The sequence below is a fragment of the Tetrao urogallus genome (genome assembly GCF_951394365.1).
Source record: "Tetrao urogallus genome assembly, chromosome: 4".
Classification (NCBI taxonomy): domain Eukaryota; kingdom Metazoa; phylum Chordata; class Aves; order Galliformes; family Phasianidae; genus Tetrao; species Tetrao urogallus.
Genome location: NC_136817.1, coordinates 55,896,222 through 55,910,195, shown reverse-complemented (window position 1 = coordinate 55,910,195; position 13,974 = coordinate 55,896,222). Strand labels below are relative to the sequence as shown.

The 13,974-nt window shown below is 41.2% G+C and overlaps 1 protein-coding gene across 3 annotated transcripts in view; it reads right to left on the bottom strand.

The window, feature by feature from the left end:
• Positions 1-817, bottom strand: part of LCORL (ligand dependent nuclear receptor corepressor like) — a gene marked incomplete at both ends in the record, with an annotated part of 72,456 nt that extends 71,639 nt beyond the window's left edge. For all 3 annotated transcript variants that reach the window (XM_079534894.1, XM_079534893.1, XM_079534895.1), the window contains one exon: positions 670-817. In XM_079534894.1, coding sequence (XP_079391020.1) covers positions 670-817 — 148 coding nt within the window. The remainder of the gene's footprint in view (positions 1-669) is intronic.
• Positions 818-13,974: the final 13,157 nt, after the last annotated feature.

Genomic DNA, 13,974 nt, shown 5'->3' with positions numbered 1-13,974 from the left:
CGCCGGGCCCCGAGCCCGGCCGCACCGCGCGGGAACGGCGCCGAGAGGCCGCCGGAGCCCCGCTCTCCCCCACTCGCCCCCCCCCCCCGTGCGGCCGTCACGTGAGGGGGGGACCTCACGGCACCGGGGCAGCCCCGGAGTGAAGATGGGGGGGGGGGGGTGTTGGGGAAGCGAGGGGAGAAGTGCCGTCGCCATGACAACTTCCAGGGGGGAGGGAAAACTTCAAATCCCAACCGTCAGTGCAGAGCGGCTCCCTCTTAAAGGCACACCGCCACGCGCGGGCTGCTCCCTGCCCCCCGCCCCCCGGGCGCCGCGGCGATGGAGGAGAAGAGGAGGGGGGCGGCCGGCGGCACAGCCGCGCAAACGGCGCGGAGCCGAGACAAAAGGAGCCGAGCAGGGAGCGGGCCGGGCCGGCGGCCGAGGGAGGCACCGAGCGGCCCCATCGAACCGCGGCGCCCACCCCGCGCTGCTCGGGGACGGCTCTGCGCCTCGGCGCCCCACGGAGCCGCTCCTCCACCCTGTTCGCTCTCCGTTCCCACAAGGGCTCCGGCTCGGGCTCCCCCGCCGTCCGCTCGCCTCTCCCACACGGAGCCCCTCGTCTCTCGCCCGCCCCCGCCCCTCGTCCCCGCACCACGGCCGGGCGAACCTTCCCGCGGCCCCTTCGCTTACCCACACAGTGCATGAGCCGGTGCCGCCAGGAGTCGAGTTCGCGGCGGACTCCTCTACGCTCCGCCGTGCAGCGGGGGCTCCGGCACTGGGAGGCGGCGGCAGGAGGAGCGGGAGCCGCGGCGGCCATTCTGTCTGTTCCCTTTTCCATCTGCCTCTGACCTCACGCCCGCTCATTTACATACGAGCGCGCGCGCCACCCAGAAGAGCCGCGCGCTCCCCCGACTCCCCCCTCCTGCCTCAGCGAGCGCGTGCCCGCGCCCCCCCCCCTTCAGCATCCGGGGCGGGGAGCGCGCGCGCCGCCTGGCGGAGTGATTGACACGTGTCCCCGAGACGCCACGCCCTCCTGCACCTTCCCGCCTTCCGGGCTCGACCCCTCCCCGCCCCAGCGGAGCGTGGTTCGGTAACCGGGCCGCCAGTAACCCCGCGACAACTTCTCCTCCACCCGCTCCGTTTCCCTTCGGTGCCCCTCCGCCTACAAATCCCGTGAGGCAGCGCGCCACCTGCCGCAGCCCGGCCGGGCCGCAATGTACGCCGGGAGTTGTAGTCCGCTGAGGAAGACGGCGCGGGGGGCGGCAAAATGATGACCACCCCGAGGCACTTCGGAGGGGACGCACCCACAACGCTACGCCTTCCCATGAAGTCTCCTAGAGCCGCTCACAGAGTAGACTTCAAAGTTTTCTCAACTGACGAGCTGCTGTTGGTCGCGGCTCTGCCCCTGTCAGCGCTGCCCCGCCCCGGGCACAGCTCGCCCGTAGCCCAACGCTGCATTGCAGCGAGCCGAGTCCAGGTAACGGCTGAAAAGTTGGCACAAACGGAACAGCACAGAGCTCTGAACGCGGAAAATGGAGCTCGTGCTGTTTCCTCAGGTGTTCCCTGAGTGCCTCCCCTAAACTCTCCCGTTCAGAGCACTCCCTGCGCACATTGCCGCTTCTGAGAGTAATGCCGTTTGTTACAGTGCGTGCCTAGTTACGGGACTGACGAAGACTCCCGTTGCCTCCGCTGGCTTTTCCCACATCAGCCAGCAATTAGCAGGCAGCAGCCTCCTTGCTCCCGCCTTTACCTCAGATCTGTGAGCGCCCTGTGTCTTGTTTGCACTGGACTTCAAAACAGTAACAAATACAGCCCACCCTGCCACGGGGAAACAGCAGAGCCCAAGGTAACTCCTGAAAGGCATAATCAGAGCCCACACGAACTAAAATGCATCTGTATCTGAGTAGAATGCATCGATCTCAAACTAACAATATCCTCTGTAGGAGAGATTATAAATTCATTCATTTATTTGGGTACAAGATGAGCTTTAAAAATCTGTTGTGCTTTTGCTTCTTGTGCAGAGCTTTGTGGATATTTCCTTCAGAAATCCTTGGAGGTGTTTTAGGGGGTGAAAGACATGCTGAGAGATTGCCTGCACAACGCAGCCAGGAGGAGTGGCTCTGCTTTCACAGGAATGAACAAAGCCTTTGTAACAGATGACAAGTTACATTTTTTTTTTCTATAAAGTTTTTTAGTAGAACCATAGAATATCTCAAGTTAGAAGGATCCGTAAGAATCATCAGATCCAATGCCTGACTACACACAGGACCACCCAAAAAACAAATAATATGAATGACCAGTTTTCATACTAGTAAACTTCATCACTTGTGTAGAACAGCTAATTGAGCTTAATGAATCCAGCAATTAAAAAAAGTGTTCATTTAATGGAATCACTCAGGTGTTCATGGTTTTGATCATGGTTTCACAGGGACACACACATCCTGCATCTGAAGATTCTTTTTTGAGATGCTCATGATTAAATAAGGAGCAGAGAAGACACCCCTTGTTTTGTTCATCTAACACATTTTTTGTTGTAACAGCAAGATTCTCCTCTTTGAGGGACTTTTTCAGGCATTAAAGAAAAAAAAAAAAGAAGTAAACACGATCAGAAAGTTGGTGGGCAGGTTTCGGGGAGAAGGAAGAAAGAGGAAAGAATTCTAAACAGATTTTCTTCAGCCGCCTGGATTTTCTATTGCATGGCCTTCTGAAAATACTGCCTCCATGCAGACATGCCAGAGACTGGGTTTTGAACAACTCCCTCCCTTTGAGATATTTTAGTCTTCCTAATCTAAAACTAACCAGACAACCGAGAGGTCCTGCTTAGTCAAACCATCAGGGGTGTTATTTTTAAATTAATTGCTTTTCCTTCTCTGCTAAAATGACTTCCCAGCCAAGAGATTACTGCTTGTATGGACTTGATCCTGCTTTTCTAAACAAGGAAACTGCAAGACTGACTGATGTCAGAAGCAGCAAGGGATAATTTTGATTTAGTTCAGTTTAGCTGATTGCCCTACCTAATTTATAAGGGATCAGTGAGTCAGCTAACTTAGTTTAAAGCTACAGGAATTATCACTATACATGTTTCATCTGCCATATACTAATGTAGTAAAAGTAGCTTATGATTTGGCACTAGATCCCTATCACAATCTGACAGTCTAAATTAATTTTCTTGAACATATATTGGAGAGATTTAACTATCTTATTGACATGTTGCAAAACTGTTGATAACCAAAACCTCTTTATAATTAATCCCTAAAGGTGAAATTCCCTCCTGTACAGACAGCTTTGCAAAGTACTGCTTTGTGGAAACTGGGGTAAGGATGAAGCATAATTGAAACAGTCTAATGTGAACAGTCAAAGCCTTTTCAGACACTGGCAGATACATCCTGAAGTGGTGAGCACAATTTGGAAACTGGAAGTGTTTCTGGTAAACCAAAAGGGTTAAATAAAGAATTGTATGATAGCTTTATGACCAAGTATTGCAGAGAACTATTAATACTTGAAAAATGTACAAAAAAAAAAAAAAAAAAAAAAAAAAAAAAAGAAATCTAAAAGAAAAAAAAAAAAGGGTTTAAGAAAGAAATACTGGGGGAAACTTTTCAATAAATACTATCACTTAAATAATCTAGCCAAACTGGACAACAGTTCTTTAATAACCACTGTGAAATTAGGTTGCCAGTATGTGACTACTTAAACAGTAGCAGTATAAATTTCCCAGCAATTTAGTACATAATAAAGATGTGAAAGATCACAATCTTATGTGCTAAAATACTGTGAATTTCACAGGTTTAGACTGATATATAAGATCACAATCTTAGATACTAAAATACTAGGAACTTCACAGATTTACACTGTACTCTAAAATGCTGTGGCCACATAGTCAACAAACGTATAATTCTGCTACTTCTCCTTAGGAATGGAAACTTCCAAAAGCATGGGTAGGTAGGGAACAATAAATATTTTTCCACTGTAGCTGGATATGTATGGTAATTGACCTATTATTTCACCTACTACTAGCAGATATCCTACTATTCCAGGTTTGATATACAGCCTACTTATTTTTCTCGAGTGAAGGAGGGAAATAGCTTCCAGAAGAAGAAAGCAGACCAAAAGCTGGCAGTACAGTGTAGCAGGAATGCTGCAAAAAAACCTGCTCGAGATGGCAACCAGTGCAGGTGAAAAGATTTTGCCTGGTCTAATGGTTCAGAATTCATAACAACCTTGATCAAAAACAGCTTTAAGAATCGATTTATTTTCATAAAGGTTGAAATCCTGTATGATTAGTTGTGGACATCTGGATAGGGGCTCTCTGTGCCTTGAAGATTAAATCTTAAAACAAAAAATATTATCCTTGCACAATTCCTTGGTATTCAGTGGCTGCATTTTTTTCAGAAGCATGTAAAAATGAAAAGTACTGCTACCTCTTAATTACAGGGTCTGTATTTGGGAATCTCATCAGTATTGGTTAATATTGCTGTCTTCCAACATATGTGCACAGCTGTGTCTTTGCACAGGTTAATAGAAAGACAGCCAAGGTGAATTTCAAAATGTACAATAACATTTTTAGCCAAAAACATATTCTTGAATCTCTGGCTAGGGAAAACGACAAAGAAATTCATAAAGTAAAGCTTACCTTAAGTAGAAAGGCAGCAGTAGACCAATCAAGTCACTGCTGTACTTGAGCCCATGTTACTGATCTAATTCTAAGCACATGAAACATAATTATTCCAGACAGATGAGTATTTTCCACATATGAATGTTTTTCACAAACATCTTTATCCCTCATAATGGAAGATAAAAAATTCTTCTTCTTGCCATAGTGCTTCTGAAACTGTGAGGACCTGAATGAGAGGGTGTTCTCTTATCAGACCATTAAACCTGGCAAAAAGCAGCCAGGCTCATGGGAATATCAACAGATTATCAATACTAGCTGATCCAATGGAAATGTGACCCCGTGTACCAAATTACCATTGTTCAAAGCAAAAAAGATTTAGAATAAAGACCAACATTAAGTATTTCTGATAGATGTGTCCAGTTTTACATGATTGTTTAAGACACAAACAGGGCTTTCAGTTTATACCACATTAGAATACAGAGTGAAATTTTCAAAGGTTGTTTTTAGGTCTTGGTTTATCACTACTGTTTAGAGGCTAAGGATAATACTCTACTAAGGTACTATACAGAAAATTCATTTAAGTTAATACAGAATGTTCACTTACAGTGCTAAAGAAAAGGGTTTCTTCCAAATCAACTCACACAAGCAATCACAGAATCCTATGTGTTGGAAGGGACCTCTGGGGATCATCAAGTCCAACTTGATGAACCTGCTAAAACAGGTTCCCTACAAAAGGTTGCACAGGAAAATATTCAGATCAGAATGGTATTCTAAATTTTACTTTACAGAGTCGCTTCTCAAAGCAGAGCATAATTTCAGAGGACATTAAGGTAGAGAAAATAGAGCTTTAAACAATACATTCTTGCAAGTTGATATTAACTGCTAATATGCAAACTAGAAGAAAGATTCTGGGTTTTTATCCTATAAAAACCAATTAGAGTACTTTGCAACTAGCAATGCAACAACTTATGTTCAGTACTGATTTAAAACATTTATTATTTTTAAGTGTTCTTCTGAGGATGATAAATCCTGTGTTTCAGCACTAGCCTGTCAGAAGAAGGTGCAAAACTGGAGGGAGCCAACCTGAAAAAAAAAAAAAGAAAAGAAAAAAAAGAGAGAAAGACAGAGAGAAAAATGAGTCTTCTATAGATTAAGCTGCTGTTTTAACATGTCATTATTTGACTATTAAAATTAAATTTACAGAGAAGGTAAAATCCTATATATACTCCTAAGTAATGTCTCCATAGAACTATCAATCAAGTATTGCTGTATTTTCCTTTCATTTAAACTGTTATCCCATGTTCCACACAGCTGAGCAATGTCACTCACTCACTCTAAAGTTTCCCAAGTGGCCAAGTAATTTAAGTATGCCATCACCAGAGCAACTCTGCAGCTGAAAATATACTGCCATTAAACCCAGAGAGAATAGATCGCTAATTGCAGCTTAATATTAGCAATGGATGTGAAATACTGAGCCAGCCATCAGAGCATGTGCTGATGATTCAAAGTTATGCTATTACTGAAAAGACAAAGAACTGTTTACTGTCCTGTCCTCATGAATGACTTTCACTATTACGCTAGCTAAATTCTCACTAAAGCTAAATGATGGAAGGGCTGCTAGTTCTGCTACAGACATCAGATTAGCTACCTTTTAAGCTAAGGAGAGTATTTTCCACTGGCATTACTCTTCCTCCTTTATATGAAACAGCATACTGGTCAAGTTTCCCTGTGTGACAGCAATGCCACTGGAGCACAGGCCAAGACACTGAGCCCTTGGAGCATTAGAGAGAGAAAGTGGTGCCTTCTGGAAGGACTGCAGTGTAAATAGGGAGGTAGAATATTTCACATGTGATGGCAAACTCAGTGTGCAAATGGCTGCTCCAGGGAGCAGAGCATAGGATAGCATCTCAGAAGTCTCCAGCATCTCTCCAGGAGATGTATGTGCGACTCTTAAAGGAGAAGAGGAGGTATGCCTGTAATTTTCTTCCCTTTGCTACTCACATTTAAAATAAAGTGTGTGGGTTTTCAGCATTTGCTTTGGAGGACACTTTTACAACTAAGTATCTATATTCCCCAGCAGTGCCTTGCCCATAGCACAAGTTAAACGTGGGTTGGAAGCTGGTGTGGTTCTGAAAGTGCTGTAGTCACATCAGAGCAAGGCTGGGATCCTGCTCCTTCTACTTTGGCACTGTATCTCAGAGGTTCTCCATCCAGCCTCTCTATTGAATTACTTCTATTGTGTATTTTTTTTCTTGCCTTTCAGCTTAGCACTGAATCAATGGAGGTTTTTAACCTCTTCTAACACTCATTGCCAGAATTTCTTTGAAATGGAAGTCAAGTGTTTCCAGTTCTCACCTGATTTCACTATCATGGGCCTAAACACATAACAGAATTTGTGAAGTGAAAGTAAGGGCTGGCAACATATTGTTCTTTAAGGTAGAGACTACTATAACTGTAGTGCTTTACTATGCTAAAAAGATAAATAACAACAATAGATTTGTGTTAAACGAGTAAATGGTGCTACAAACCAAAAATGTAACACCGCTTCATCAAACTTTGTTGATGAAGTTTCATAATACTTTCCTCCCCTTGTAACAAGTAACCCCTCTTTAAGTGAATTCTCTTAGGCATTCTCACAGTCAACTTCTCTCAACATTTATCAGCCAGATGTTACTGCCACAAAATAGATTCCAGCATGATTCTGTTAATTGTTCAGACTGGAGAGCAGCCAAGGGAGGTACTGTAAATATCTTTAACAAACAGCATTTATTGCTGCTGATTAAAATAGGTTCCAACATTTTCTGTTTTTTTCTACAGAGCTATGAAATTAGAGTAGAGTTAGTTACTTAGCTTGCAAAATCTGAAGTAATTTTGATATTGATCTATTTCTTTTTTTAATTGTGCTTTGAAAATAGCAGTCCTCTGGTGATGCTATCTCCAGTCCACAGGTTAGAAGTATAGAAGTCACACACTTCCAGTAGTAACAGAGTTATTTAATTGTACAATTCATTTAGAACTCATTCTGAATACTCAAGTCTTAGTGATTTATTTTTAGTGTTTATTTTTGCAACTTGTTCTATAGATTTTCCATAGCCACTTCTATTTCAGACAGCTTCTCTGCCAAGTTTCCTCCTCCCAGAAATAAGGATACAGCACAAGGATCTCCTTAGCTTCTGCCAGAACTCATTAAGTTCCTCAGCAGTGGCTTGGTCCCCTGTGAATTTTTTTTTTTTTTTTTTTTTTTTTTTAAATGTAGAGTGCAACTTCTAAAATAAATCTCAGCTCCATTTCCACACTGATCTCGTACAACAGTTTTGCATTATTGTTGGCAACAGATTATTAGAAATAACATCTTTTTGCTACTAAGATCTATATTTCTTATCAGGATCAATATTTCTTATCAGTGAAAACATACTATTTTAAAATATCTTGCACTTTCTTTGTAGCATAGAGAAGTATAGGAAAACACGTTAGTTACAATATAAGTAGAGTTTGACTGACAGAATTTTCACTATGCTTTCAGAGATATGAGAAATTTCAGCGGAAATGTTTTCTATTTGGTGAGCCTATTCAGATGTCATTTGTAAGACAGAGGCTTAGACTGCTGCTGGGGAATTCCTGTGGATCTCTGTCTGGGTCTGCTGGGTGCTAGGTGGGAGCTCGTGCTTATGTGAAAATTGACCTCTCCAAAACCAAGGTCATCTAAGACAGAGCTGGCCTGTTAGATAGAAATCAGACAACAGCACAGTTTGTTGTGATACGTAGGTAACTTTTATGTGTAAGCGTATGAATTTCAGTACAAAATCCCCATGCTCTTGTTTTCCACTGGTGATCAAGCTTCCCTTTATAAGAGCCATCACACTCTTAACTGATCAGATCCCTCCCCACAGCAGGCTTCTGGCTAGATGTGCCAAAGCCTAAACGATGTTTGCGTTCCCAAGAACCAGAAAGCTTTTGCAAGTGGTAGTTAAACTCCTCTCCCTTTATTTTCACACATGGGTAATCTGCTGGTTAACAATAGGTGACACTAACAAGACATACAATCACCCAAAAATTTAAGCTAATTCTGTGCCCAGTGAGGGAATAGCATTGAAAAGTTTCCTACCTCCATGTGATTATGAAACATTTCTTAGACGTAACCAAACGCCCATTCTAAACTTACAGTTGCATTTAATTCTGTAGAGAAATGAAATCCCCACTCTGCTTTTTCTTTTGACACACTCTCCTGCTGTTCCCAGCTGCTCAGCTGTGCCCTACTGCTCAAAGCTTCACGTAAAACAGCCAGTCTATCTCTTTTTAAAGATACCTGAGAGTACCATGCTTAGTGTTTAAACAGCTCCATGTGTACCCAATTATGAAAGCAATTAATTTAGTCAAAGACTAGATTAACAGCCATCTGTGGCCTGATTGTTAAATTTGAGTACCTGAGTATACTTCTGATCAAAATTATTGTGACCAGAGTCTTATATGGTACATGACTCAGTGAGAAATCAATGTTGTCCAAGGACATCTTGATATGAAAAGAGTTGAACATTAACTATAAATATTATTTTATCACACATATCACTGATTTCTACAGAATATATGATTTGGAAAGCATTTTGTTTCTCAGAAATGAAACCTTAGAGTTTCCTAATTGAATAGCACTGTTAGTTTAATGATAAAAAGACCATGTCTAGGATAAGGTGATAATGGTATATATGTGTAGATGACAAAAAGCTAAGAGGAAGATATAAGACAAAATCAAGCTGGAGGAACAAATGAAGTAGAAGCCTGAACTAAGACAAACCTGCAGGATAGGGCCCTATGTGGATATACAGCTAATCACCAAATAAGCAAATATTTAGTTAATCCCTACAAAGAGGACAGCTGTAAAATGAAAGGGCATCTGAGTCAACAGACAAGCAAGCATTGCCCTAAGCCCTCTGTAGTATAATAATCATCAGGTTTTTTCAGTACTTGGAGAAGTGTATACTAATCTCCTAAGGAAGAGGATAACACATTCTAGATTTCCCATGATCTAGGTGAACATCAGAGTATTTGGGAAAGAAAACTTGATGACCAGGCAGAGCCTCTCTTTTCCCTCCTGCCTTCATTAAAAATGATCAGCATTTGTGAGGGCTTTCAAATAGTCCTAGAAACTGTATTTTAATCAAATAAACAATAATAAGTTTATTTTAAGAGATATGTTTTACCACCAAATGTATTCAATTACATTCTGGTGTCAAATCCATTAAAGGATTTGGTTGAAAGGAAAAAAAAGCAAAAAAAAAGGAAAAAGGTTTGATATAATACCTTAGGAATATTTAGGCAGAAAGTTAAGCTGCTCATACATGGGATAGGTAGCAAAGGGGTGTTTCTGCATTACAGTCACAAATTAAGCCATATTCTTCAATTCCTATTTATTTATCTATTGTGATCTTTGCTGACATGTATTCTAGCTTCTCAGTGTGCTTTAAACAGAACAGAATTTTTAAAATCTCAAAAGTGAGATTACTAGAGGTAAAATTACTTCAGGTAAAGGACTCATACTACTTGCAAGAACAAGCCTCCTGTCAGCCTTTAGTGAGGCCCAATAAACAAAATAAATATATGTGGATTCCTTCTTAACCACAACATTGTCAAAAGCTTCACATCTTCAAACTAGGGTTTAAAATACTGTGCTATATTTCTAATAATATCAAAGCCAAATACCTGAAAATAGCATAAAATGACATATGTCATAAACTGTTCCCTCGTCTATCTGCAGTTGTTCTGACCAAAGTGAGATTTTCCAAACCTTCTACATCTGGAGTTTACCCTAGGGAAGCACTCTGCTTCTGTGCTCCCACTAGAAGCAGAAAATATTATACAGTTGGCCTACCTAAAGAGAGACACCTAAGAGAGAGTAGTGATTCTGAACATGGATAACATCTGGAAGGTCATTTCCTTGTGGTTACAGAGGCATTCAGTCAAAGGGAAGTACAGTTCTTTCCATGTCATCACATAAACCAGAGGCCATTTTAAAATGTTATACTGACAGCAAGTTTTACTTCTTTGTCAGTGATAGACAAGAGTATCTAGAGCAAGAGGCTATAAGGAGATCCTCTTGGTACAATCTGAAAAAACTTCCTGAGATTTCATTTTAGTGAGCTTTCATTCCATTTAGATCTAACTTGCTTGAGAAACAGTAACCTTTCCTTAAAACACTGAGTGATCTGGTCATCACCTTGCTTTTATCTCTGAGGATGATTAAGTATCCTGTAGCTTATGGAAAGGTTGCTTGAAGATCTGCTAGACTGTCTCTGTTGCAATTAAACTCCAGCACATACTGTGAGCTCTGTAGGCAGTTTCAGTAGATCTTTGTTCAAGACAAAAAAATAAAGCCCAGAATAAAAAACTTCAAGATATCATCTTGAGAATAATCAGATAAAGGGAAATATATATATGTTCAGATACTCACCTAGTACAGGTACTGAGTAATGTAAAACACAAGCCAATCAACCACCCAAATGGTGGGTGGAAATGAGCTTTTTTTTTTTTTTTTTTTAATAAAGAAGATGCATTTCACAATGGAAGATATAGCACGAATTTAACAAAGAAAAAGAATGTTGAAATATTATCTAACCTTAACCTAACCTAACCTAACCTGCTAACACAAGCTTAGGTTTATAACCCGTTCCACCATGATAGCTCATAACACCTTTTGTTCACAGTTTATTCTGTGCTATGTGTTGTTAGCCAGCCTGACCAAGCACAGTGAGAGCAGCTGCCTCAGTGCCGAGCTGTTGCTGCATCCTGGCCAGCAGGGAGGAAGACACTGAGAGCAGGAAGGCACTGGGAGAGGGATCAGCACAGTACGTGTTTTTTATTTACTAGGCGATGAGGAAAAGTCTTGCTTTCCCTGAATCAGTCTCCCCTTAGAAAGGGGAAATTGGTCTGAAGAAGAGGGCACCGTGAATCTGAGACTGGAAACAGATCTGTGAGAGTTAGGGCTAACTTCCAATATTGTTCTCATGCAAATTACCACCTCTCAGAGGAAACAGGGACAAGTTGGCTTTCTTGAGGAGTTCATTCAGAGTTTATTCCACTTGGGAAATTTCTGAACATGGACTACAATAAAAGTCTCAGCCCCTGATAGGCTCTACAGGCAGGGAACATACTTGTTCCCAAACTATTAAAAATATGTTCTGATATTTCTGAGTTTGCTCTTGTTACAGGATAAGCTTGTTCTATTTCATTACTATTTGTCTAAGAACCTCCTTCTGGGGGTTTTAAATCTATGGTGTCTCAGAGTGAGTTTTAAAAGAGGTTAAAATGGTCTAATTTCAAGTTGCTGGCAGAATTTGGGTTATTTTTGAATAACTTTAGGTCTTGATCCTACAGAAGGATTTCTATGGACAAGTGTTTGCTTTTGTAGCAACCTTCTAAAAATTCAAACCTAGCCTATCTGGCTGCAAATAAATGGATATACATATATCTAAAAAAGTAAATGGGCCCTTGTTTTTTCACTCAGATCTCAGCTGCTGTTTCTGTTTTCATTCTCTAGCCATTTTTTTGAGTCTTTTCATAGTTGATTTTTTTTACTAATGCTTAGTTTAAAATACACAAGATTGAGGCAATATATGGTATCTCTTGTTCTGAAGAAAACAGTCTCACCAAATATAGTCTATAATCTGGATAAGGTTACTTTGCTACATTTTGAAATGAAACGTAGTAAGCAACCTAAGCATTAGTTTTGGAGAATGAAGGTCAATCTCTGGTTTAAAAGGTGGCTTTGCTGGTGCTGGAGGTGCGTCTGGCTTCATTCTGCACTTTAGGATTCTGATGTGAGCAAAGTAAGCTGCACCTGCTAGAAACTGGGAGCTTTTCAGAATAGCTGGCAATATTGTTTCTATTTCTTATGTGCTATCCAGGAATGTTTAGTAAGCACAGAGGTGTGGAAGGGTTTCTGAATGAATTCAGGGAATGTGAAATATTCTGCTGAATGATCATTTTCAAGCAGAAATGATCTTTTTTGTTTGTTTTTAATAATGATCAATAGTGTTATACTAACTCTACCTCATGTTTTCTAATTTGCTTTGTTTTTTTTTAATGTAATTTAATCACATCTTCTTTATTTCTCATTCTTTTAAAATTAGGATTTTAATTACAGTGTTCTTATATTATTTCTTTGTAAATATTTACTCAGAAATCTGCTTCACCAGGATGAGGGACAGGAAACAGCTCGCTACCACACACACTGCACTGCTACAGTTGGAATTACTGCAATCCTAACAACTGTATCTATTTAGTGACAGAAGTAAGAAATTGAAAAAGTTATGTGAAGAAAAATAGAAAGCAAAGGAGAAAGGAAGAAACATTTTACCCTTCAGAAACAGTCTATTGTTTAGACACATATTGATCCCAAATGACAAAAAATAGATTTCTAAATAAAGGTCAAGGTGTTTTGACAGCATTAGAAGAAAGCCAACAAAACTAAAACTAAAAGCCAAAAAAAGCATGGGTAGAATCTACTCAGCTTCGTCCCCTTCCCTTAACTGGATACTTTCCTTCTCTGCTTCTGCATAGAGTTATAAAATGGAGCCTAGTAGTGCATGGCTGTAATTCAGGAAAGTACTTAAGTAGCTGATTAACTTCAAGCATCCACTTACCCACTTTCCTAATTATAAGTGAACTCAAGCGCATACCAAAAGTTCTTTCCTGTTTTTACCTACTGGCTGCAGTGCCTTGGTGAGGCTGCTAAGGTCTGCAGCCCACATCACCTTCTGTCAGTCTGCTCTTGCTCCTGCCCAGAGGTCACTTTTCTTTATTTTATCAAGATCCTGCTGTTTCTTTTAGAGAGACACTACTAATGTACTTCAAGATCACAGAGATCAGATACTAGCTTGAATAAAGGTTTTCTGATCATGAAACTTAAAATACAATCCAAGAAGACCTTGCTCAGCAGCTGTTTCATTCTAGATGCACTTTAATTTCTTTCTTTACCTTTAAAGGTGCCAGTGCCTACAGAATTTTGTTTTTGTGCATGCCCAAGGGCTGCTCAGAGCTTGCCTATGCCATCTTGCAGACTGGTAGCAATCTGGGAATGGTTTCTCTACAAAATCCTCTAAGCAGTTTGATCTGGGAGGCATCCTCAGAGCACACTTAATACTTACTACAGGAACGGGCCCTTGAAAAATGCGGTTGTAGTGTTTTTCCAGTGCAAGGAATCCCATTTCCTCTGATGGCAGCTACAACTATTCACTCACAGGCTGTCGCCAAGCATTCCCATCTTTAACAGAAATGTCCTAACCTATAAGTTAGGGCTGAGCTCTCTCTTTCCTATCCAATTTGTCATGATTTCCTTTCTGCATGATGCCACCATGTCAGCAGGATGAAGAGAGCAACTTGTCCCCCAA